The sequence below is a fragment of the Cherax quadricarinatus genome, chromosome 73 (assembly GCF_038502225.1).
Source record: "Cherax quadricarinatus isolate ZL_2023a chromosome 73, ASM3850222v1, whole genome shotgun sequence".
Lineage (NCBI taxonomy): Eukaryota > Metazoa > Arthropoda > Malacostraca > Decapoda > Parastacidae > Cherax > Cherax quadricarinatus.
The window spans coordinates 10,440,257-10,463,756 of record NC_091364.1 but is presented as its reverse complement, the minus strand read 5'-3'; the positions used below and the strand labels follow the sequence as shown (position 1 = coordinate 10,463,756).

The window sequence follows — 23,500 nt, the reverse complement described above, 5'->3', positions numbered from 1 at the left end:
CTCCCACTTTGTGTGATTCTTTATCTTTTAACTCCACGCCTCTTGTCAAGACCCTCGCATTTACTTCTCTTACAACCCTATCTATAAATATATTAAACAACCACGGTGACATCACACATCCTTGTCTAAGACCTACTTTTACTGGGAAATAATTTCCCTCTTTCCTATGTACTCTAACTTGAGCCTCACTATCCTCGTAAAAACTCTTCACTGCTTTCAGTAACCTACCTACTACACCATACACCTGCAACATCTGCCACATTTCCCCCCTATCCACCCTGTCATACGCCTTTTCCAAATCCATAAATGCCACAAAGACCTCTTTAGCCTTATCTAAATACTGTTCACTTATATGTTTCACTGTAAACACCTGGTCCACACACCCCTTACCTTTCCTAAAGCCTCCTTGTTCATCTGCTATCCTATTCTCCGTCTTACTCTTAATTCTTTCAATAATAACTCTACCATACACTTTACCAGGTATACTCAACAGACTTATCCCCCTATAATTTTTGCACTCTCTTTTGTCCCCTTTGCTTTTATACAAAGGAACTATGCATACTCTCTGCCAATCCCTAGGTACCTTAACCTCTTCCATACATTTATTAAATAATTGCACCAACCACTCCAAAACTATATCCCCACCTGCTTTTAACATTTCTATCTTTATCCCATCAATCCCGGCTGCCTTACCTCCTTTCATTTTACCTACTGTCTCACGAACTTCCCCCACACTCACAACTGGCTCTTCCTCACTCCTACAAGATGTTATTCCTCCTTGCCCTATACACGAAATCACAGCTTCCCTATCTTCATCAACATTTAACAATTCCTCAAAATATTCCCTCCATCTTCCCAATACCTCTAACTCTCCATTTAATAACTCTCCTCTCCTATTTTTAACTTACAAATCCATTTGTTCTCTATGCTTCCTTAACTTGTTAATCTCACTCCAAAACTTTTTCTTATTTTCAACAAAATTTGTTGATAACATCTGACCCACTCTCTCATTTGCTCTCTTTTTACATTGCTTCACCGCTCTCTTAACCTCTCTCTTTTTCTCCATATACTCTTCCCTCCTTGCATCACTTCTACTTTGTAAAAACTTCTCATATGCTAACTTTTTCTCCCTTACTACTCTCTTTACATCATCATTCCACTAATCGCTCCTCTTCCCTCCCGCACCCACTTTCCTGTAACCACAAACTTCTGCTGAACACTCTAACACTACATTTTTAAACCTACCCCATACCTCTTCGACCCCATTGCCTATGCTCTCATTAGCCCATCTATCCTCCAATAGCTGTTTATATGTTTCCCTAACTGCCTCCTCTTTTAGTTTATAAACCTTCACCTCTCTCTTCCCTGATGCTTCTATTCTCCTTGTATCCCATCTACCTTTTACTCTCAGTGTAGCTACAACTAGAAAGTGATCTGATATATCTGTGGCCCCTCTATAAACATGTACATCCTGAAGTCTACTCAACAGTCTTTTATCTACCAATACATAATCCAACAAACTACTGTCATTTTGCCCTACATCATATCTTGTATACTTATTTATCCTCTTTTTCTTAAAATATGTATTACCTATAACTAAACCCCTTTCTATATAAAGTTCAATCAAAGGGCTCCCATTATCATTTACACCTAGCACCCCAAACTTACCTACCACACCCTCTCTAAAAGTTTCTCCTACTTTAGCATTCAGGTCCCCTACCACAATTACTCTCTCACTTGGTTCAAAGGCTCCTATACATTCACTTAACATCTCCCAAAATCTCTCTCTCTCCTCTGCATTCCTCTCTTCTCCAGGTGCATACACGCTTATTATGACCCACTTCTCGCATCCAACCTTTACTTTAATCCACATAATTCTTGCATTTACACATTCATATTCTCTTTTCTCCTTCCATAACTGATCATTCAACATTACTGCTACCCCTTTCTTTGCTCTAACTCTCTCAGATACTCCAGATTTAATCCCATTTATTTCCCCCCACCGAAACTCCCCTACCCCCTTCAGCTTTGTTTCGCTTAGGGCCAGGACATCCAACTTCTTTTCATTCATAACATCAGCAAAATCATCTGTTTCTTGTCATCTGCACTACATCCACGCACATTCAAGCATCCCAGTTTTATAAAGTTTTTCTTCTTCTCTTTTTTAGTAAATGTCTACAGGAGAAGGGGTTACCAGCCCATTGCTCCCGGCATTTTAGTCGCCTCATACGACACGCATGGCTTACGGAGAAAAGATTCTTTTCCACTTCCCCATGGACAATAGAAGAAATAAAGAAGAACAAGAGCTATGTAGAAAAGGAGAAAAACCTAGATGTATGTATATATATATGCATGTGCATGTCTGTGAAGTGTGACCAAAGTGTAAGTTGGAGTAGCAAGATATCCCTGTTATCTAGCGTGTTTATGAGACAGAAAAAGACACCAGCAATCCTACCATCATGCAAAACAGTTACAGGTTTCTGTTTCACAGTCATCTGGCAGGACGGTAGTACTTCCCTGGGTGGTTGCAGTCTACCAACCTACTACCTACTACAACCTACTACATTTTTTGCCTCCACATATACCTCAATGCACCACTCAACTTTTTCCTTCATCAATGCTATGATTAACCTCATCCTTCATAAATCCATCCGCTGACACGTCAACTCCCAAATATCTGAAAATATTCAATTCTTCCATACTCCTCCTCCCCAATTTGATATCCAATTTTTCTTTATCTAAATCATTTGATACTCTCATCACCTTATTCTTTTCTATATTCACTTTCAACTTTCTACCTTTACACACACTCCCAAATTCGTCCACTAACCTTTGCAATTTTTCTTTAGAATCTCCCATAAGCACAGTATCATCAACAAAAAGTAACTGTGTCACTTCCCATTTTGTATTTAACCCTTTCAGGGTCCAAGGCCCAAATCTGGAGTCACGCACCAGTGTCCAAGAATTTTCAAAAAAAAAAATTGTTATTTTTTCTTATGAAATCGTAGAGAATCTTTTTGTGAAGGTAATAAAACAAAATGTACGAAATTTGGTGGAAAATTGACGAAATTATGCTCTCGCGAATTTTGATGTGTCAGCGATATTTACGAATCGGCAATTTTGCCGACTTTGACTCCCATTTTAGGCCAATTACATTATTCCAATCAACCAAATTCTTAGCTATTTCACTAGTATTACTTCTATTCTATCGATTGAGCACAAGAAATTGCCAAGTCAACTGTTTCAACTACAAAATAAAGTGATCGGAAATTGTTAATTTGGCCAATTTAACACAAAGTTCAAAATATTCCAATTTCAAAATAGGGTCCAGAATAAACAATGTAGGCATTCCTGGCACTAAACTAACATTTCCCCTGTTCATTAGTTATGTTTTGAGGCTTTACAAATAAATTCCATTTTGATTTTTTATTCACATAATGAATTTTTATTCACACCAAAAAATAGAAGATTTACTGTTATGCAATACTGTAATAATTGTATAAATATCATCACCATATTTGTGAATGTATATTAGACCCACCAGCTGACATGTATTAGACGTGTGAGGTCGTTTGTTTACTCTTGAATATCGGCAAAAATTTAACATTTCCGCTACTTTGAGCTCAGTTTCAAGCCATTTCCAGTGCTAAAACCAATCAAAATCATCTCTATTTCTGTAATATGTCTTCCATTCTATCAAATGAGACCAAGAAATCGCAAATACAACTATAAAAAACATACGAAAAAACACTGCAAAGTTGCTGTTTTAATCAAAAAATCATGATTTCAGTTTTTTTCTCTCATTATACACAGTGTGCTGCAGGATCTGTTTTATGTGGTGCACACATACCACATAGATGTATTCTCTCATATCTAGGCCCAAATGTACCACTCACAGTTTATCAGAGTGAGCTGAGCTCATGGCGTAGATCTACGGTTTGGACACTCACCGTAAAGCCGTAGATCTACGGGACGGACCCTGAAAGGGTTAATTCCCCATAATTTAATCCAACCCCTCTCCCGAACACCCTAGCATTTACTTCTCTTACAACCCCATCTATAAATATATTAAACAACCATGGTGACATTACACATCCCTGTCTAAGACCTACATTTACCGGGAGGTAGTCTCCCTCTCTTCTACACACCCTAACCTGAGCCTCTCTCTCCTCATAAAAACTCTTTACAGCATTTAGGAACTTACCACCTATTCCGTATACTTGCAACATCTGCCACATTGCTTCCCTATCCACTCTATCATATGCTTTTTCTAAATCCATAAATGCAATAAAAACTTCCCCACCTTTATCTAAATACTGCTCACATATATGCTTCAATGTAAACACTTGATCTACACATCCCCTACCCACTCTAAAACCTCCTTACTCATCTGCAATTCTACATTCTGTCTTACCTCTAATTCTTTCAATAATAACCCTACCGTACACTTTTCCTGGTATACTCAGGAATTATATAAAGGAATTATACATGCTGTCTGCCAATCCCTGGGTACCTTTCCTTCTTTCATACATTTATTAAACAAAAATACCAACAACTCCAACACTATGTCCCCCCCCCCCCTGCTTTTAACATTTTTGTCATGATCCCATCAGTTCCAGCTGCTTTACCCCCTTTCATTCTACGTAATGCCTCATGCACCTCCCCCACACTCACATCCTGCTCTTCTTCACTCCTAAGAGATGGTATACCTCCCTGGCCAGTGCATGAAATTACCGCCTCCCTTTCTTCGTCGATATTTAAAAGTTCCTCAAAATATTCTCGCCATCTACTCAAAACCTCCGTCTCCCCATCTACTAACTCTCCTACTCTGTTTTTAACTGACAAATCCATTTGTTCCCTAGGCTTTCTTAACTTGTTTAACTCACTCAAAAATTTTTTCTTATTTTCATTAAAATTTCTTGACAGTACCTCTCCCACTCTATCATCCGCTCTCCTTTTGCCCTCTCTCACCACTCTCTTCACCTTTCTTTTACTCTCCATATACTCTACTCTTCTTATAACACTTCTGTTTTGTAAATACCTCTCATGAGCTACCTTTTTCTCTTTTATCACACCCTTTACTTCATCATTCCACCAATCACTTCTCTTTCCTCCTGCACCCACCCTCCTATAACCACAAACTTCTGCCCCACATTCTAATACAGTGGACCCCCGGTTAACGATATTTTTTCACTCCAGAAGTACGTTCAGGTGCCAGTACTGACCGAATTTGTTCCCATAAGGAATATTGTGAAGTAGATTAGTCCATTTCAGACCCCCAAACATACACGTACAAACGCACTTACATAAATACACTTACATAATTGGTCGCATCCGGAGGTGATCGTTATGCGGGGGTCCACTGTACTGCATTTTTAAAACCATTTCAACCCTCTTCACCCCCCCCCCCCCCACTACTCATACCTGCACCAGCCCACCTTTCTGCCAATAGTTGGTTATATTTCACTTGAACTTCCTCCTCCCTTAGTTTATACACTTTTACCTCCCTTTTACTTGTTGCCATTTTCCTCTTATCCCATCTACCTCTTACTCTAACTGTAGCTACAACTAGATAATGATCCGTACGTAATGTACGTACATAATACTAAGTTTTCTGGTGAAAGTTCTTCAATTGATCATATAGCAGCAAGTAATTTCCCTGCTGAATTTCAGGAAATTATTTCTGAGGGTTGCTGTGAGCCACATCAAATGTTTAATGCTGACAAGACAAGTGTTTTTTGGAAGAAAATGCCAACAAGAACTTAAATCAGTCAGCAAGAGAAAAATTCACCAGGCTTCAAGGCAGCAAAGGATTGCTTCACCTTGCTCCTTTGCGGCAATGCATCTGGTGATTTCAAGTGTAAGCCCATTTTTATTTACTGCTCTGAGAATCCTCGTGCTTAGAAAGGTGTAGATAAAAACACCTTACCAGTAATTTGGAGGTCAAACCAGTCAGTATGGATGAGAGGATATATTTATTGATTGGTTTAAGCATCACTTTATTCCTGAAATGAAGTTCTACCTGTACAGCAAGAACCTTGCATTCAAGGCTCTCTTCATTCTTGATAATTCCTGTACTTAACCAGAAACTTTGCTGGATGTGACCCCACATATTAAAGTTGTATTTTACCTCCAAATACAACTTCTTTAAAACAACCACCGGATTGGGGAGTTCAGTCATTGAAGTGTAACTACATAAGAAAAGTGATGAAAAAACTAGTTGCATCAGTCGACTCTTGACTCCAACCTGGCAGTACCAAGCTTCTGGAATAATGTATAATGTACTGCAGGGTAAAAGAAGCCAGAGATCCAGTACAGAATTTATGCACACTCGAATACATCCATCGACTTAAGTACCAGAACCTCAGCTATCCACTTCTGCCGACAACCAACAACCATCCACCTCAGCCCAGTAGGGCTACACCATGCATCACCACTCTCTTCACAATCACTGACATACACCAACAACCACAGTTTAAGGTAAATAATATTATTTCTGTTACATTCGTAGTCTTGAGCAACAAAACTAACATTATCATTTTTAAAAAAAACCATACCATGGGTGGGGATAGAACTCGTGATCAGAGTGTCTCAAAACTGATCATGGGTTCTATCCCCACCCGTGGTATGGTTTGTTTGCAATCGTGTCATTACGATTTCTTGAGTCATTATCATTTTTATTTTTGTATGATCTGGATGTCTAAAAAAAGTTTTGGATTTTTGGGGGTCATATAGGAATGTAATTCTATTTTTCCCACAAGTTCTTCAGTTTATATAACATGGATTTTAATTTAACACAGCATTTTCAGGAATGTAACTACTATGTAATATGAGGGTCTGCTGTTTACTGTGTTACAATGGCATCAGCGGGTAGTTGTGATAAAAAGAGGAGTTGTAAGGCAAAGTTAGAAATGATTAAACTCTGAGCAAGGTATATCGGTGTACCTGTACCTAAATAAACATATGCAGTGCTGGCATGCAGGTACATGAAAATTACTATTTGCCATTGCTACAAAGTAGGAGTACCTGCACCAGGCAAGGGAGTAGCTGAGAGTGTTTCACTAGTGTTGACACAGTAACATAATAATAATCACTCTGGGGAATTTTCAGTGTCATATATTGCAAACCACAGTACAGGTGGGGCTTGAACTCATGGCAAGTGACTCACAAGCCACTGGGCTGGCTACAATAAGATTCATCCAACTAGGTATATTAATACACCATAGGAAGGTTAGCATGTGTCTCAGTGTGACCACAAATGCAAGTTTTACTTGTTTGCATTCATGTTATTACGATTTTGTGAGTTGTATATTACACTATTATAGACATTTTTATTAATCCATGTATGACATTTTTTCAAAACTATATAAGAAACACGCTACAGTGGAGATGTCCTGTCTAAGGGCAATGTGTGGTGTAAATATTATGCAGAAAATTCGGAGTGTGGAAATTAGGAGAAGGTGTGGAGTTAATAAAAGCATTAGTCAGAGGGCAGAAGAGGGGTTGTTGAGGTGGTTTGGTCATTTAGAGAGAATGGATCAAAGTAGAATGACATGGAAAGCATATAAATCTATAGGGGAAGGAAAGAGGGGTAGGGGTCGTCCTCGAAAGGGTTGGAAAGAGGGGGTAAAGGAGGTTTTGTGGGCGAGGGGCTTGGACTTCCAGCAAGCGTGCATGAGCGTGTTAGATAGGAGTGAATGGAGACGAATGATACTTGGGACCTGACGATCTGTTGGAGTGTGAGCAGGGTAATATTTAGTGAATTGTTAAATGTTGATGAAGATAGGGAAGCTGTGATTTCGTGTATAGGGCAAGGAGGAATAACATCTTGTAGGAGTGAGGAAGAGCCAGTTGTGAGTGTGGGGGAAGTTCGTGAGGCAGTAGGTAAAATGAAAGGGGGTAAGGCAGCCGGGATTGATGGGATAAAGATAGAAATGTTAAAAGCAGGTGGGGATATAGTTTTGGAGTGGTTGGTGCAATTATTTAATAAATGTATGGAAGAGGGTAAGGTACCTAGGGATTGGCAGAGAGCATGCATAGTTCCTTTGTATAAAGGCAAAGGGGATAAAAGAGAGTGCAAAAATTATAGGGGGATAAGTCTGTTGAGTGTACCTGGTAAAGTGTATGGTAGAGTTATAATTGAAAGAATTAAGAGTAAGACGGAGAATAGGATAGCAGATGAACAAGGAGGCTTTAGGAAAGGTAGGGGGTGTGTGGACCAGGTGTTTACAGTGAAACATATAAGTGAACAGTATTTAGATAAGGCTAAAGAGGTCCTTGTGGCATTTATGGATTTGGAAAAGGCGTATGACAGGGTGGATAGGGGGGCAATGTGGCAGATGTTGCAAGTGTATGGTGTAGGAGGTAGGTTACTGAAAGCAGTGAAGAGTTTTTATGAGGATAGTGAGGCTCAAGTTAGAGTATGTAGGAAAGAGGGAAATTTTTTCCCAGTAAAAGTAGGCCTTAGACAAGGATGTGTGATGTCACCGTGGTTGTTTAATATATTTATAGTTGGGGTTGTAAGAGAAGTAAATGCGAGGGTCTTGGCAAGAGGCGTGGAGTTAAAAGATAAAGAATCACACACAAAGTGGGAGTTGTCACAGCTGCTCTTTGCTGATGACACTGTGCTCTTGGGAGATTCTGAAGAGAAGCTGCAGAGATTGGTGGATGAATTTGGTAGGGTGTGCAAAAGAAGAAAATTAAAGGTGAATACAGGAAAGAGTAAGGTTATGAGGATAACAAAAAGATTAGGTGATGAAAGATTGAATATCAGATTGGAGGGAGAGAGTATGGAGGAGGTGAATGTATTCAGATATTTGGGAGTGGACGTGTCAGCGGATGGGTCTATGAAAGATGAGGTGAATCATAGAATTGATGAGGGAAAAAGAGTGAGTGGTGCACTTAGGAGTCTGTGGAGACAAAGAACTTTGTCCTTGGAGGCAAAGAGGGGAATGTATGAGAGTATAGTTTTACCAACTCTCTTATATGGGTGTGAAGCGTGGGTGATGAATGTTGCAGCGAGGAGAAGGCTGGAGGCAGTGGAGATGTCATGTCTGAGGGCAATGTGTGGTGTGAATATAATGCAGAGAATTCGTAGTTTGGAAGTTAGGAGGAGGTGCGGGATTACCAAAACTGTTGTCCAGAGGGCTGAGGAAGGGTTGTTGAGGTGGTTCGGACATGTAGAGAGAATGGAGCGAAACAGAATGACTTCAAGAGTGTATCAGTCTGTAGTGGAAGGAAGGCGGGGTAGGGGTCGGCCTAGGAAGGGTTGGAGGGAGGGGGTAAAGGAGGTTTTGTGTGCGAGGGGCTTGGACTTCCAGCAGGCATGCGTGAGCGTGTTTGATAGGAGTGAATGGAGACAAATGGTTTTTAATACTTGACGTGCTGTTGGAGTGTGAGCAAAGTAACATTTATGAAGGGATTCAGGGAAACCGGCAGGCCGGACTTGAGTCCTGGAGATGGGAAGTACAGTGCCTGCACTCTGAAGGAGGGGTGTTAATGTTGCAGTTTAAAAACTGTAGTGTAAAGCACCCTCCTGGCAAGACAGTGATGGAGTGAATGATGGTGAAAGTTTTTCTTTTTCGGGCCACCCTGCCTTGGTGGGAATCGGCCAGTGTGATAAAAAAAAAAAAAAATAATTCAGGGAAACCGGTTATTTTCATATAGTTGGACTTGAGTCCTGGAAATGGGAAATACAATGCCTGCACTTTAAAGGAGGGGTTTGGGATATTGGCAGTTTGGAGGGATATGTTGTGTATCTTTATACGTATATGCTTCTAAGCTGTTGTATTCTGAGCACCTCTGCAAAAGCAGTGATAATGTGTGAGTGTGATGAAAGTGTTGAATGATGATGAAAGTATTTTCTTTTTGGGGATTTTCTTTCTTTTTTGGGTCACCCTGCCTCGGTGGGAGACGACCGACTTGTTGAAAAAAAAAAAAAAAACATGTATATACAACCATAGTAAAACAAATTGACACAGGTGTGAAGTGTGGTAACCAGGCGGCTTGTAGGAGTGACAGCAAGAATTCCGTTTTCTCTAGTACAACTTGAGAGAGACTGTATATGTATAGTATTACTAGGGGGGGTAACTAGAAAAACATTCCTTTCATATGTCTTCACTCATAGCTTCATTCGCTTTAAAAAAAGGGTGTGTTGCATGAGAATGAGAGTGTTACTGCTATCTATTCTACTGCACCAATGTGAAGACAACGTGTACACAATGTATTGTGGGGAAAAGACTTCACAAACACATGCATAATCATGAATGTGTATCAACAGCAAGTGGACACATGAAATACATGTAAATCCGACTGTCCATCCAAAGCACTGACACCACAGGCACGTTTATGGAGCACCCTCCCCAATGTGCGTGGATGTTGTGCAAATGATAAGAAAGAGATGATTGTGGATGTTATGATATAGAAGAGGCTCAATGTCCTGGCTTTAACCTGTAAACGGTCAAAGCAGATGTACATTCACATGTGTAGTGCTACAAAAGTAGATCTAAGTTTTTTTTACATATTTTCAAATGTAGAAAAACAAAAAGAAGATCTACTTTTTTTACATAATTTCAAATGTTGAAAATACGTATATATACGTTTGGACCGTTTACGGGTTAAGTGAAACAAAGCTGAAGGGGGTGGGAGAGTTTCAGTGGAGAGGAATAAATGGGATTAGGTCAGGAGTTTCAAATAGAGTTAGAGCTAAAGAAGGAGTAGCAATAATGTTGAAGGATAAGCTATGGCAGGAAAAGAGGGAGTATAAATGTATTAATTCAAGGATTATGTGGAGTAAAATAAAGGTTGGATGTGAAAAGTGGGTTATAGTAAGCATATATGCACCTGGAGATGAGAGAAGTGTAGAGGAGAGAGAGAGAGATTTTGAGAAATGTTGAGTGAATGCATGGGGAGTTTTGAACCAAGTGTGAGAGTACTTGTGGTTGGGGATTTCAATGCTAAAGTGGGTAAAAATGTTGTGGAGGGAGTAGTAGGTAAATTTGGGGTGCCAGGGGTAAATGAAAATGGGGAGCCTCTAATTGAGCTATGTGTAGAAAGAGGTTTGGTAATAAGTAATACATATTTTATGAAAAGTGGATAAATAAATATACAAGGTATGATATAGCACGTAATGAAAGTAGTTTGTTAGATTATGTATTGGTGGATAAAAGGTTGATGGGTAGGCTTCAGGATGTACACGTTTATAGAGGGGCAACTGATATATCGAATCATTATCTAGTTGTAGCTACAGTTAGAGTAAGAGGTAGATGGGACAAGAGGAAAATAGCAACAACAAGTAAGAGGAAGGTGAAAGTGTATAAACTAAGGGAGGAGGAAGTTCGGCTGAGATATAAGCAACTATTAGCAGAAAGGTGGGCTGGTGCAAGTATGAGTAGTAGGGGGGTTGAAGAGGGTTGGAATAGTTTTAAAAATGCACTATTAGAATGTGGGGCAGAAGTTTGTGGTTATAGGAGGGCGGGTGCAGGAGGAAAGAGGAGTGATTGGTGGAATGATGAAGTAAAGGGTGTGATAAAAAAGAAAAAGGCAGCTTAAGAGAGATTTTTACAAGCAGAAGCGTTATAATAAGAGTAGAGTATATGGAGAGTAAAAGAAAGGTGAAGAGAGTGGTGAGAGAGTGCTAAAGGAGAGCAGATGATAGAGTGGGAGACACACTGTCAAGAAATTTTAATGAAAATAAGAAAAATTTTTAGAGTGAGTTAAACAAGTTAAGAAAGCTTAGGGAACAAATGGATTTGTCAGTTAAAAACAGAGTAGGAGAGTTAGTAGATGGGGAGATGGAGGTATTGGGTAGATGACGAGAATACTTTGAGGAACTTTTAAATGCCAACGAAGAAAGGGAGGCGGTAATTTCATGCACTGGCCAGGGAGGTATACCATCTTTTAGGAGTGAAGAAGAGCAGGATGTAAGTGTGGGGGAGGTGTGTGAGGCATTATGTAGAATGAAATGCGGCAAAGCAGCTGGAACTGATGGGATCATGACAGAAATGTTAAAAGCAGGGGGGGATATAGTGTTGGAGTGGTTGGTAATTTTGTTTAATAAATGTATAAAAGAGGGGAAGGTACCCAGGGATTGGCAGAGAGCATGTATAGTTCCTTTATATAAAGGGAAGGGGGACAAAAGAGATTGTAAAAATTATAGAGGAATTAGTTTACTGAGTATACCAGGAAAAGTGTACGGTAGGGTTATTATTGAAAGAATTAGAGGTAAGACAGGATGTAGGATTGTGGATGAGTGGGTAGGGGATGTGTAGATCAGGTGTTTACATTGAAGCATTATGTAAACAGTATTAAGATAAAGGTAGGGAAGTTTTTTATTGCATTTATAGATTTAGAAAAGGCATGTGATAGTGGATAGGGGAGCAATGTGGCAGATGTTGCAAGTACAACATCTGCCACATGGAATAGGTGTTAAGTTACTAAATGCTGTAAAGAGTTTTTATGAGCACAGTGAGGCTCAGGTTAGGGTGTGTAGAAGAGAGGGAGACTACTTCCCAGTAAAAGTAGGTCTTAAACAGGAATGTGTAAGGTCACCATGGTTGTTTAATATATTTATAGATGGGGTTGTAAAAGAAATGCTAAGGTGTTCAGGAGAGGGGTGGGATTAAATTATGGGGAATCAAATACAAAATGGGAAGTGACAGTTATTTTTTGCTGATGATACTGTGCTTATGGGTGATTCTAACGAAAAATTGCAGAGGTTAGTGGACGAATTTGGGAGTGTGTGTAAAGGTAGAAAGTTGAAAGTAAATATAGAAAAGAGTAAGGTGATGAGGGTATCAAATGATTTACATAAAGAAAAATTGGATATCAAATTGGGGAGGAGGAGTATGGAAGAAGTGAATGTTTTCAGATATTTGGGAGTTGACGTATCAGCGGATGGATTTATGAAGGGTGAGGTTAATCATAGAATTGATGAGGGAAAAAAGGTGAGTGGTGCGTTGAGGTATGTGTGGAGACAAAGAACATTATCTATGGAGGCAAAAAAGGGAATGTATGAAAGTATAGTGGTACCAACACTCTTATGTGGGTGTGAAGCTTGGGTTGTAAATGCTGCAGCAAGTAGGTGGTTGGAGGCAGTGGAGATGTCCTGTCAAAGGGCAATGTGTGGTGTAAATATTATGCAGAAAATTCAGTGTGTGGAAATTAGGAGAAGGTGTGGGGTTAATAAAAGTATTAGTCAGAGGGCTGAAGAGGGGTTGTTGAGGTGGTTTGGTCATTTAGAGAGAATGGATCAGAGTAGAATGAGAATGACATGGAGAGCATATAAATGTGTAGGGGAAGGGAGGCGGGGTAGGGGTCATCCTCGAAAGGGTTGGAGGGAGGGGGTAAAGGTTTTGTGAGCGAGGGGCTTTGACTTCCAGCAAGCGTGCGTGAGTGTGTTAGATAGGAGTGAATGGAGACAAATGGTATTTGGAACCTGACGAGCTGTTGGAGTGTGAGCAGGGCAATATTTAGTGAAGGGATTCAGGGAAACCGGTTATCTTTTATAGCCGGATTTGTGTCCTGGAAATGGGAAGTACAATGCCTGCACTTTAAAGGAGGGGTTTAGGATATTGGCAGTTTGGAGGGATATGTTGTGTATCTTTATATGTATATACTTCTAAACTGTTGTATTCTGAGCACCTCTGCAAAAACAGTGATTATGTGTGAGTGAGGTGCAAATGTTGAATGATGAAAGTATTTTGTTTTTGGGGATTTTCTTTCTTTTTGGGTCACCCTACCTCGGTGGGAGACGGCCGACTTGTTGAAAAAAAATAATAATAATGATAGTGTGAATGATGGTGAAAGTGTTTTTTCCTTTTTTTGGGTCACCCTGACTCAGTGGGAGATGGCCAGCTTGTTAAAAAAAAAAAATAATAATCTTTATTTCTTCAAGTGAACCTGGGTGTGTTGTCATGAGCTCTGCATCTCTCTGTTCCATCTGGAAATTTTCAAAAGTTTTAGTGTTTTAAAGTTATTACTTATATGCAGGCACTCCTCACTTAAGGACCAAGTTCCGTTCCTATGAGTAGGTCACTAAACAAATTTGTCAAGGAGCATACTATGCAGGTAGTGAGTTTGCCATCCATCTTTAGATATTGTTTTAATGTCACTTTTGCACCATTTATAGCATTTTTTTATATTTTTAAATATACAGTAGTGTACTGTAATAAACAGAATAGAAGAAATCACCTCTAATATATATTACAGTATATTTAGGTTTGCTTACTGGTCGGAGAGTTGGCCATAAGTCCACGAGGTCATTAAACAGGTAGGTCATTAAGTAATGAGTGTCTGTATACTGTTTTTGTGTTATGGTGGCATCTAAGGAGAAAGTGTTCCAGGAAATTAAAAGTGCTGCACCAGTGAACAGTAAAGTTATAAGTAAATGTGATAATATTATTGCTGACATGGAAAAACTTTTACTGGTGTGGATTGAAGATCAAACTAGTCACAACATGCCTTTAAGCTGAGCCATTATCCAGTCCTAGGCCTATGTGTCTTAAATTTTATGGAGACTGCCAGAGGTGCATTAGCTGCTGAAGATAAATTTGAAGCTAGCAGAGGCTGGTTTCACCTCCTGACTTCCTACAATAAATACTACTTGCCTCTCACCCTATGTTAAGGCCAAAAATATTTCAAAAGATTGAAAGATTAAAGATTCTGTTTCTTTGCAAAGGTTACAGTGAGTAATTACAATTTTGATTTGTGAAGTACAAAGAAAGCCATTATCATGCCAGGGAATTTCAGGCAAACTAATCCTAGTACATAATAACTAGTACTTAAGTGTAAACAAGATAAGAATGGTTAACTTTTCAATATATCTTTATTGTATGTTAATACTAATGCTAGGTAATCAGGGTGGAGGTTTATAAGAATAATAAGGTAAGTAATGAGTGTACTGTATATTCATTTTACTCTTTTGTTTTTTTAGGTCTAGTTCTATTGCTAACATAATATGATAGTGTAAACACATTATCAGGCATTTATATGTATTTAACAGTAAAAAAAAAAAAAGGTGATTCGGTTTATGGCGGTAGCCTGGAACTTAACCCCCCCCCCTATAAGTGGGGCCCTCCTGTAGAGTGTTGAGGTATCTGTGGAAAGAAAAGTTTGCCATTAGATAAAAAAATGGGAATATAACAGAGGATAGTGCTGCTTATATTTTTATATGGGTTTAATGTTTGGTTTTTGACTACTGCAGTGAGGAGGAGGAGGAAGTTGGAGGCAGTGAAGAAGTCAGGATTGAGATCAGTGTGGAATGTAAATATTGTGCAGAGAATAAGGTATAGTGTAATTAGGAAACAGATTGGTGGTATGAGAGGTATAATTCAGAGTAAAAGAGGGTTTGTCGAGATGGTCTGGTTATTTAGAAAGGGTTAAGCAAGGTAGGATGACTATGAGGATGTATAAATATGGTGCCAATTGGAGGAGGGGTAGGGGTTGTCCCAGGAAGAGTTGGAAGGAGAGTGTAGAGGAGCTTTTAAATGGTAGAGGCTTGAACATCCAGCAGACATATGGGAACATACAAGATAAGATAATTACAATTTTGTAATTACAATTTTGATTTGCTAAGCACAAAGATAGCCACTGTCATGCTGGGGCATTTTGGGCAAACTAATCCTAATACATAGTAACTAATTAAAACTAGACAAGATAATAAGTACATAGTAACTATACTTAAAACTAGACAAGAAGTATTAAATCAGTGTGATTGGAGACAGGTGATTTTTTTAATTTGAAAATGTTGTTGGAATGTGGACAACATAATATCTATGAAGGTATCCGGGGAAAACCAGTTAGCCAGGCTTAAACCCTGTAGGTGAGAAATAGTGTTTATGCTCTGAAAGAGGGGTCTGGGTGTTGGAGTTGGGTGATCATCTGAATTGTATTTATACACTTCTGGCAATAAACAATTAAATGAGTGATGGTGATTTTTTTTTTTTTTTTTGGGGGGGGGGAGGGGAGGTCACTACCTTGGTGGGCAATGGTCAGCAAGATTAAAAAAAAAAATGCACAGTCTTTATATTGTGCTTTTTATGTAAAGCAGTTGAAGAAGTCATATTAAAGATACAGTAATTCAAGTTGTGTAAAATTTTGTTTAATATTGCCTATAATATTTTCATTATTAAAAATTCATCACTTGTATACTGAATATTGCATTTTCTTATTTTATGACAGGCCAGTCCAAGAGTGGCAATGGATGATAGTATAGTTAAGAGACTGATTCTCCGTATGCGCTCTGAGAAGGTCACAGAAACCTGGTTTGATGAAGTTCAGACAGCTTTGTTTTTGACATTACAGGAAGCTGAATTATTTTTACCTGCATTTAGAAGGTAACTACTAGTAATTTTGTTTACTTATAGAGAATACATAGTCTTTATTTATTGATTGCCTAAGAGTAAGTGGATGTAAATACAAGTTGTGGATAGACAGGTGCTGCCTGAAGTGGGAGGCAACACACCCTCTTGTCAACATGAACCTAGCTATGTCACACTGTGTATTCTACTCATTATGCCATGTATGGAGCCTGGAGTATGGGTGAAGAATACACAGCAGGCTATATTCAGAGTATATTGTGACCCAACCTACTTGTAAACAGGCAGGTGTTGTAGCTCTCACTGATAGAGACCTCTTGCCCAGGCAGCAGGCTGCCCAGAATTAGTACTGTCCATCCTACCAAGGTGAAATAAAAGGAAAAGGGTGTAAGTAGGTAGGAGGGGTGCAAAAGTGAATTTGTTAAAGAAAACAACTGTAAGTATACTGCTATATGTACAAGTATATCTATACTGCTATATGTATAAGTATAAATATACTGTTAACAAGTGTGAGAATTGTATATGAACTTCCCCCTCTCTATACAGTAGATGTGTTCCAGGACAGAGGCAGCTGTACTTAGCTCAATCCAGTCGCTGTTTATATATAAGAATCTTAACCCTTTCAGGGTCCAAGGCCAAAATCTGAAGTGGTGCCCCAGTGTCCAAGAAATTTTGAAAAAAAAAAAAAAAAATTATTTTTTCTTACAAAATTAGAGTATATTTTTGTGAAGGTAATAAAACAAAAAAAAAATATTCTGATCAATACTTACCGAGATACAGTGCCGAGAAGTTGACCCAAAATGACCGGGGGGCGGCAACATCGATGATTTCCACATATGCGCATTACTTTATTTAACGTTTTTTATAGTTTTTTCTTTTTTTTTCTAATTTTTTTCTTTTCCTACTAACATTTGGGGCCTGAGAGACCAATACTGTGCATAATGTATATATATAAACTCACTGTATTGAACACAATAACCGCACTAAAGTTATTATCATATTATTGTTTATCACTTTTGTCTATTACAATAAACATGCACAAATCTTGTATGATACTAATGTTCTATCATACATTTACATATTTACAATCACTGGACATGTTTTTAGAACTGCTGGAGCTTGTGGAACTCCTTGAAACAAGGCACCATGCACAGAGGTACCTTACATTCCTTGCACATAAACCGAGTGTCTTTGCATCTTTGTTGCCGTCGTTTTGTTCGTGCACAGACAGTGCGTCTCTTCTGAGCAAATTTCTTCTTAGTTGTAGGAAGCTGTATTATGAAATGATCACCTTCCCTCCTCAAACACTTGGGTATATTCTGAGGAGTTCGAGGACCTTGTTGTATAGCAGGTGTTGTTACCTGGTACTTCATTATGAGTTGCCTGACAACAGACAAACAAAATTCACCATACGGTGGTCTGTTGCCAGTCTTCATTTGGTACATATTATATGCATTGAGCATTGAAATGTCCATGAGATGGAAGAAAAGTTTCATGTACCACTTGTAACTCTTACGAACACAGTCAACAAAGCCAATCTGCTTGTCACATTTGTCAACCAAGCGCATGTTTTGTGTATAATCAATCACGGTCGCTGGTTTTTGAATACGTTCATTAGTCATTCTATCAACTTTGCCACTGTCTTGCATTTTGTTACAGTGAATGGTTGTCAACAATGTGACATCTTGTTTGTCATGCCACCTTAATGCCATGATGTCATTGGCAGTAAACACCTGCACCTCATCACCACGAGCACCTGCGTTGAACCTGGGCATGTATTTATGATTAGAACGCACTGTACCACACACATTTGTCTTGTTCACTCGCAAGAAATCACTGAGTAAAGGGCTTGTGTACCAGTTCTTTCATTCTTTCAACACACCGGCCATATCCCACCGAGGCGGGGTGGTCCAAAAGGAAAAACGAAAGTTTCTCCTTTTACATTTAGTAATATATACAGGAGAAGAGGTTACTAGCCCCTTGCTCCCGACATTTTAGTCGCCTCTTACAACACGCATGGCTTATGGAGGAAGAATTCTGTTCCATTTCCCCATGGAGATAGGAGGAAATAAACAAGAATAAGAACTAGAAAGAAAATAGAAGAAAACTCAAGAGGGGTGTGTATATACAGTGGACCCCCGGTTAACGAACTTTTTTCATTCCAGTAGTATGTTCAGGTGCCAGTACTGACCGAATTTTTTCCCATAAAGAATATTGTGAAGTAGATTAGTCCATTTCAGACCCCCAAACATACACGTACAAACGCACTTGCATAAATACACTTACATAATTGGTCGCATTTGGAGGTGATCGTTAAGCGGGGGTCCACTGTATATGCTTGTACATGTATGTGTAGTGTGACCTAAGTGTAAGTAGAAGTAGCAAGACGTACCTGAAATCTTGCATGTTCATGAGACAGAAAAAAAAGGACACCAGCAATCCTACCATCATGTAAAAGAATTACAGGCTTTCGTTTTACACTCACTTGGCAGGACGGTAGTACCTCCCTGGGTGGTTGCTGTCTACCAACCTACTACCTAGGTTGTGTACCAGTTATCAGTATACATGTATAATGTATGCCCCTTACAAGATAAGGGGCTATCATGCTTCTCACTATGTCACCTGAGATACCCAATAACATCTTGGTATCTTTCAATGTTTTACATCCTGTGTATACAACAATATCCAATACCAGGCCACTGTCACAGTCACAGAGTACAAACAGTTTTATACCAAAGCGCTTCCTCTTGCTCGGTATATACTGCTTGAACAACAGTCTACCTTTGAACAAAATCAAAGACTCATCAATTACAAGATTCTTGAATGGATAAAAGTACATGTTGAACTTTTGTTTGAGATTTATAAAAATACTTCTAATCTTGTATAACATGTCACTTCTGTCAGGCCTGGTTTTGTCAGAGAAGTGCAACATATGTAACAGTAAGATAAACCTGTTCACTGGGACGATTTCACTGAAGACCGGGGTAGAAATTAGCCAATCTGTGGACCAGTATGCTTTTATGTTATGCTTATAGACATGAGGCATAAGCATTATTGTTGCAAAAAGTGAATACATTTCTGCAACAGTCGTCTCTTTCCACTGGTGTAGTCTTGACTGTGGTGATATGATCGTATTAGCCATGGTGTACTCAAAATACTTGTTACTTTCCCTGACGATAGTTTCCATCAAGGGCTGGTCAAAGAATATTTCAAAGAATTCCAGTTCATTGGCCGTGGTTCCAAGGGGACAAGTAGGTAGAATTCCACTTTGAGAGTCATCAAAGTGGTGAGGCTTGGGAACAAAATTGGGATTTTGCTGCCAATCCCAGATACAGTTTGCTGGTGGATACTGGACATCATAGGCTGGTTGTGCAGGTAGTTGTGGTTGTGGTGGGCTGGTGGCTGATGCTGCGCTTTGTCCTTGAACTGAGGAGTCAGCACCGTGGGTCCCTGCCTGGGCTGGTGAGTCACGCATGACCGTGGCACTACCATCACCACTACCACCACCTACTGATGCCTGTGGTCTATCCATGCCAAGTGTAGCCACATCATCCTCACTTTCACTGTCTATTCCTGGTGTAGGGCCACGGGATGTACTCCGTCCCCTGGGCACTGCATAGGGAACACTACCCGAGCGCATGCGGTGGCATATATACCGACGCTTCACTGGTGAATGTTTCCTCACTATCACTACTCGAATGATCGTCAAGAGCAATAAAATCACAATCCACGTCACTATCATCATCATCATTACTGAAGTCGGAGGCCTGGCCACGCGAAAATAATAGTTTTCTCTTGCGATGAGGTACAACTGACCATGGCTGAGGCGTGCCCACACCAGAGGTAGAAGGTTGAGGATTGTCAGGGTTTTCTGCACTATTATCGATATCCTGGTCATTCCTTTCGGTCACTAACTGTTCAAAGCCAAAGAATTCGTCTTCATTTCCACTTCCATCAGAGTCAGAATTATCAGATAGGAAGAGGAGAGTCCCAATTTTCCTTGGAGTGAGAGCTGCCTTGCGACAGGGCATGGTGAACAAAGGTAACTGAGCCGGCATTCCCACAATGCTATGCGGGCGCCTAGATTTTTTGTTTACGGCGCGCACACACCACACAGACCCATTCTCTCACATGTAGGCCTACCAGCGTTTTCGTGCTAAATTTGACGCTGAAAGAATTTTGGTGTAGATCTACAGTTTGGACCCTGAATGTGAAGCCGTAGATCTACGGGATGGACCCTGAAAGGGTTAAATATACTTTACAAACCACTCTGATTGCATATGCCAGGTGTATATCACACATACAGAATTACTGATAGAAATGGAGAATTGCTAAATAGTGAGTTGACATAAAGCAAACCTGCTTAAAGAGACAGTGAAACCTCTGAATTATATTTATGTAAGGTGCTAGTCCCTTGTGGGCCATTCATTGCAAAGCATAGAGGAGTCAAATGTATGGAATAAGTGTTAAGTTGGTGGAACAGGCAGCCAGCTGACAAGTGGATTAAAATAACATAAAACTGCATAAGCTTTTACAGTGGAACCTCAGTTGCCAACTGCATTGCTCAACAACCAAATAAGTTTTTGAATGAGGAATTCAAGACAAAAATGTCCTGGTTTTCGTATGCTCTCATGGTTGTCAACCCTCAACACGAACGGCTTGAGTCACGTGCTCACTAACTCGCGTACTGTAAACATCTCTTGAGCTTTTGTTGTTCTTCTTGTGAACTTTTCTTGTTATTTTGCAGTTTTGGTGCAGCTTTTTTTTATTGTGAGATACGCTATCGTGGGTCCAAAGAAAGACCATTTCAATATCCTCACCTGCTTGAGGCTTATAGACAAATTCTGGGGGAATGTGTCTTCCAGGACCATGCAATCAGCATGGAAGAAATTGTGGCCTGACTTTGTGGCAGCCAGGGATTTTGAAGGCTTTGAAGATGAGTCTGAACTGGTAGAGGATATTGTGTCCCTAGGGAAGATCTTGGGCATAGAGGTGACTGAAGATGATGTGGAAGTGTTGGTCGAGGTGCATAGAACTGAACTCACCACAGAAGAACTTGTAGACCTTCAGAAGGAGCAGCAACAGATTACAGCGGAGGAGCTGTCATCAGAGAAAGAGGAGGGAAGGGATGACGTACCTGTTGCACTTGTCAAGGAAATGTGTGCTAATTGGTATGACATGCAGGAGTTTGCTGAAAAATACCATCCAGACAAAGCAGTGGCCATCTCTCTCTAAAGTGTAAAATGACTAATGTCTCAATATAGACAAGTGTTAAAACAGAGCCTAAAACAAACCTCACTGGACAGTTTTTTAATGAGGCAAAGAACCAGTGAGCCAGAACAAGGTGTTAGTGGTGAAAAGAGACAAAGAAGAGAAACTAACATCAGAAGCACAGTTGCCTGACATATTAATAGAAGGTGACTCTCCTTCCAAGCAGTAACATACCCCAGCATTAACATACCCCAACATTAACATACCCCCTCTTCTCCTCCATCTCCTGCTTCCAGTATGCCATTAGCTCTCCTCTGACAGTTAAATTTTCATTTACTGTACAGTATTTCGGTTAGTTTCTTTTAGTATTTATTTTTACAGTTTTATGTAGTAGTTTGTACATTTTAATAAATTATTGTCATTTGGGATCTGGAATGGATTAATTCTATTTGCATAATTCTTTATGGGAAAAATTGCTTTGGTTGTTGAATGACATCAGGAACGAATTAAGTTTGACAACTGAGGTTCTACTGCATTTTATTTTGATTAAGTAACCCTTGAATGATGCTTTGTTATAAAGGCTTAGGCCATTGTGAGACTTTACAGCCAGGTGTTATGTTGTTAAAAGTTGTATGAGCTTTTATGAAGGTAATGAAGCAGACAGGTAATAGAGAATGGGAATGGTTTCCAGTAACAGCAAGACATGGATAAGAGTGTGAGATGGTTTCCATGCCACCCTGAACTTACACACCCTCTTGGTCATACTGTTGTGCTCAATCCCCTCAAAATACTCAAACCACCTAAATAACCACTCGCCTGTCCTCTGACTCATTCATACCTTTGGTAGCTCCACACACTACTGATTTCTGACCTATAATGCATAATACTTACACCACACATTGCTCTCAAGCATGAGATCACTGTCTTTAGCCTCCTTGCTGCAGTGTTTAAATCCCACTCCTCGCACATGTATAAAAGTGTTTCTATCACTATACTTGTGTACATTCCCCTTCTTGTCATTATAGATGAGCCTCTTTTGACAGATGCCTCAAGAAGGTACTTGGTGCTGTACTAGTTTACTGTGTTGCTTTTCAGATCTATGTGGTATATTCGCCTATTAGCAGAATTAGATTTACTAAAAGACGCGTCAAGATCTGATGAAGAAGATTCTCAGTCTCTTGATGATATCAGCTTCAACTCGTTAGAACAAGTAAGTTATCTGTATGTTTTGGGCCAAGTAAGATTTTCATGAAGGTTGAAATACTATTTATTCACTTTTACTCTTTGGGAATGGTATTAGGGACGAAAATGTGTACAAATTTAGTCTCCACGTTTTCTTCTTGAACTAAGAGAGCCTCTCTTTCTGGGCTAATGTAAATTCACTTTTAGGGATAGCACTTGTTCAGGGGCCTTAGAATCAATCCTTGTGGAAAGTCTGTACGAAGTGTCTCATTCCCTTCCTTCATGGGGGGGGGTGTCATTGATGAAGGGCTCTTGACCCAAGGCGCAAGGTTCAACTTATTGTTGCCCTCTGCAAGATTTAATTTTTGAAAAATAAATATTGTAAGATAGTGGAGCAGGAAATAAGTGAAATTAGTGAACAAGACAGCACAAGCAGTCCAGGTAAAATATTTTCTTTACACAGGTTTAGTTAAATTAAGATGTACATATTAGAGAAACAGTGTGTGTATTATTTTTGAAGTTGAAAAGGCACAGTATCAAAGCTGAAGTATGTGGTAAATTTTTGTCTGCAAATAAAATAAAATATTACTTGGGAACACATCTCTGGTTATAACATGGGCATCTATGCAAAAAGAGGCTGCAAGTAGAGAAAATTTTAGCTACATATGATATACAGGAATGCATCTTATTCATTTGTTGGGGTACTTCTGTACAAATATAATATTCTCTCTTTGTGAAATATTCAAGATGCCCATTGTCTTTATTACTTTAATTTGTTTCTTTTGTCTTCA

General features: G+C 39.4%; 1 protein-coding gene across 2 annotated transcripts in view; it reads left to right on the top strand.

Moving 5' to 3' along the window:
* LOC128701167 (sorting nexin-13) overlaps window positions 1-23,500 on the top strand; it is a 102,119-nt gene that overhangs the window by 19,140 nt on the left and 59,479 nt on the right. For both annotated transcript variants that reach the window (XM_070100599.1, XM_070100600.1), the window contains 2 exons: window positions 16,180-16,334; window positions 22,623-22,737. In XM_070100599.1, the coding sequence (XP_069956700.1) occupies window positions 16,180-16,334; window positions 22,623-22,737 (270 nt within the window). The remainder of the gene's footprint in view (window positions 1-16,179; window positions 16,335-22,622; window positions 22,738-23,500) is intronic.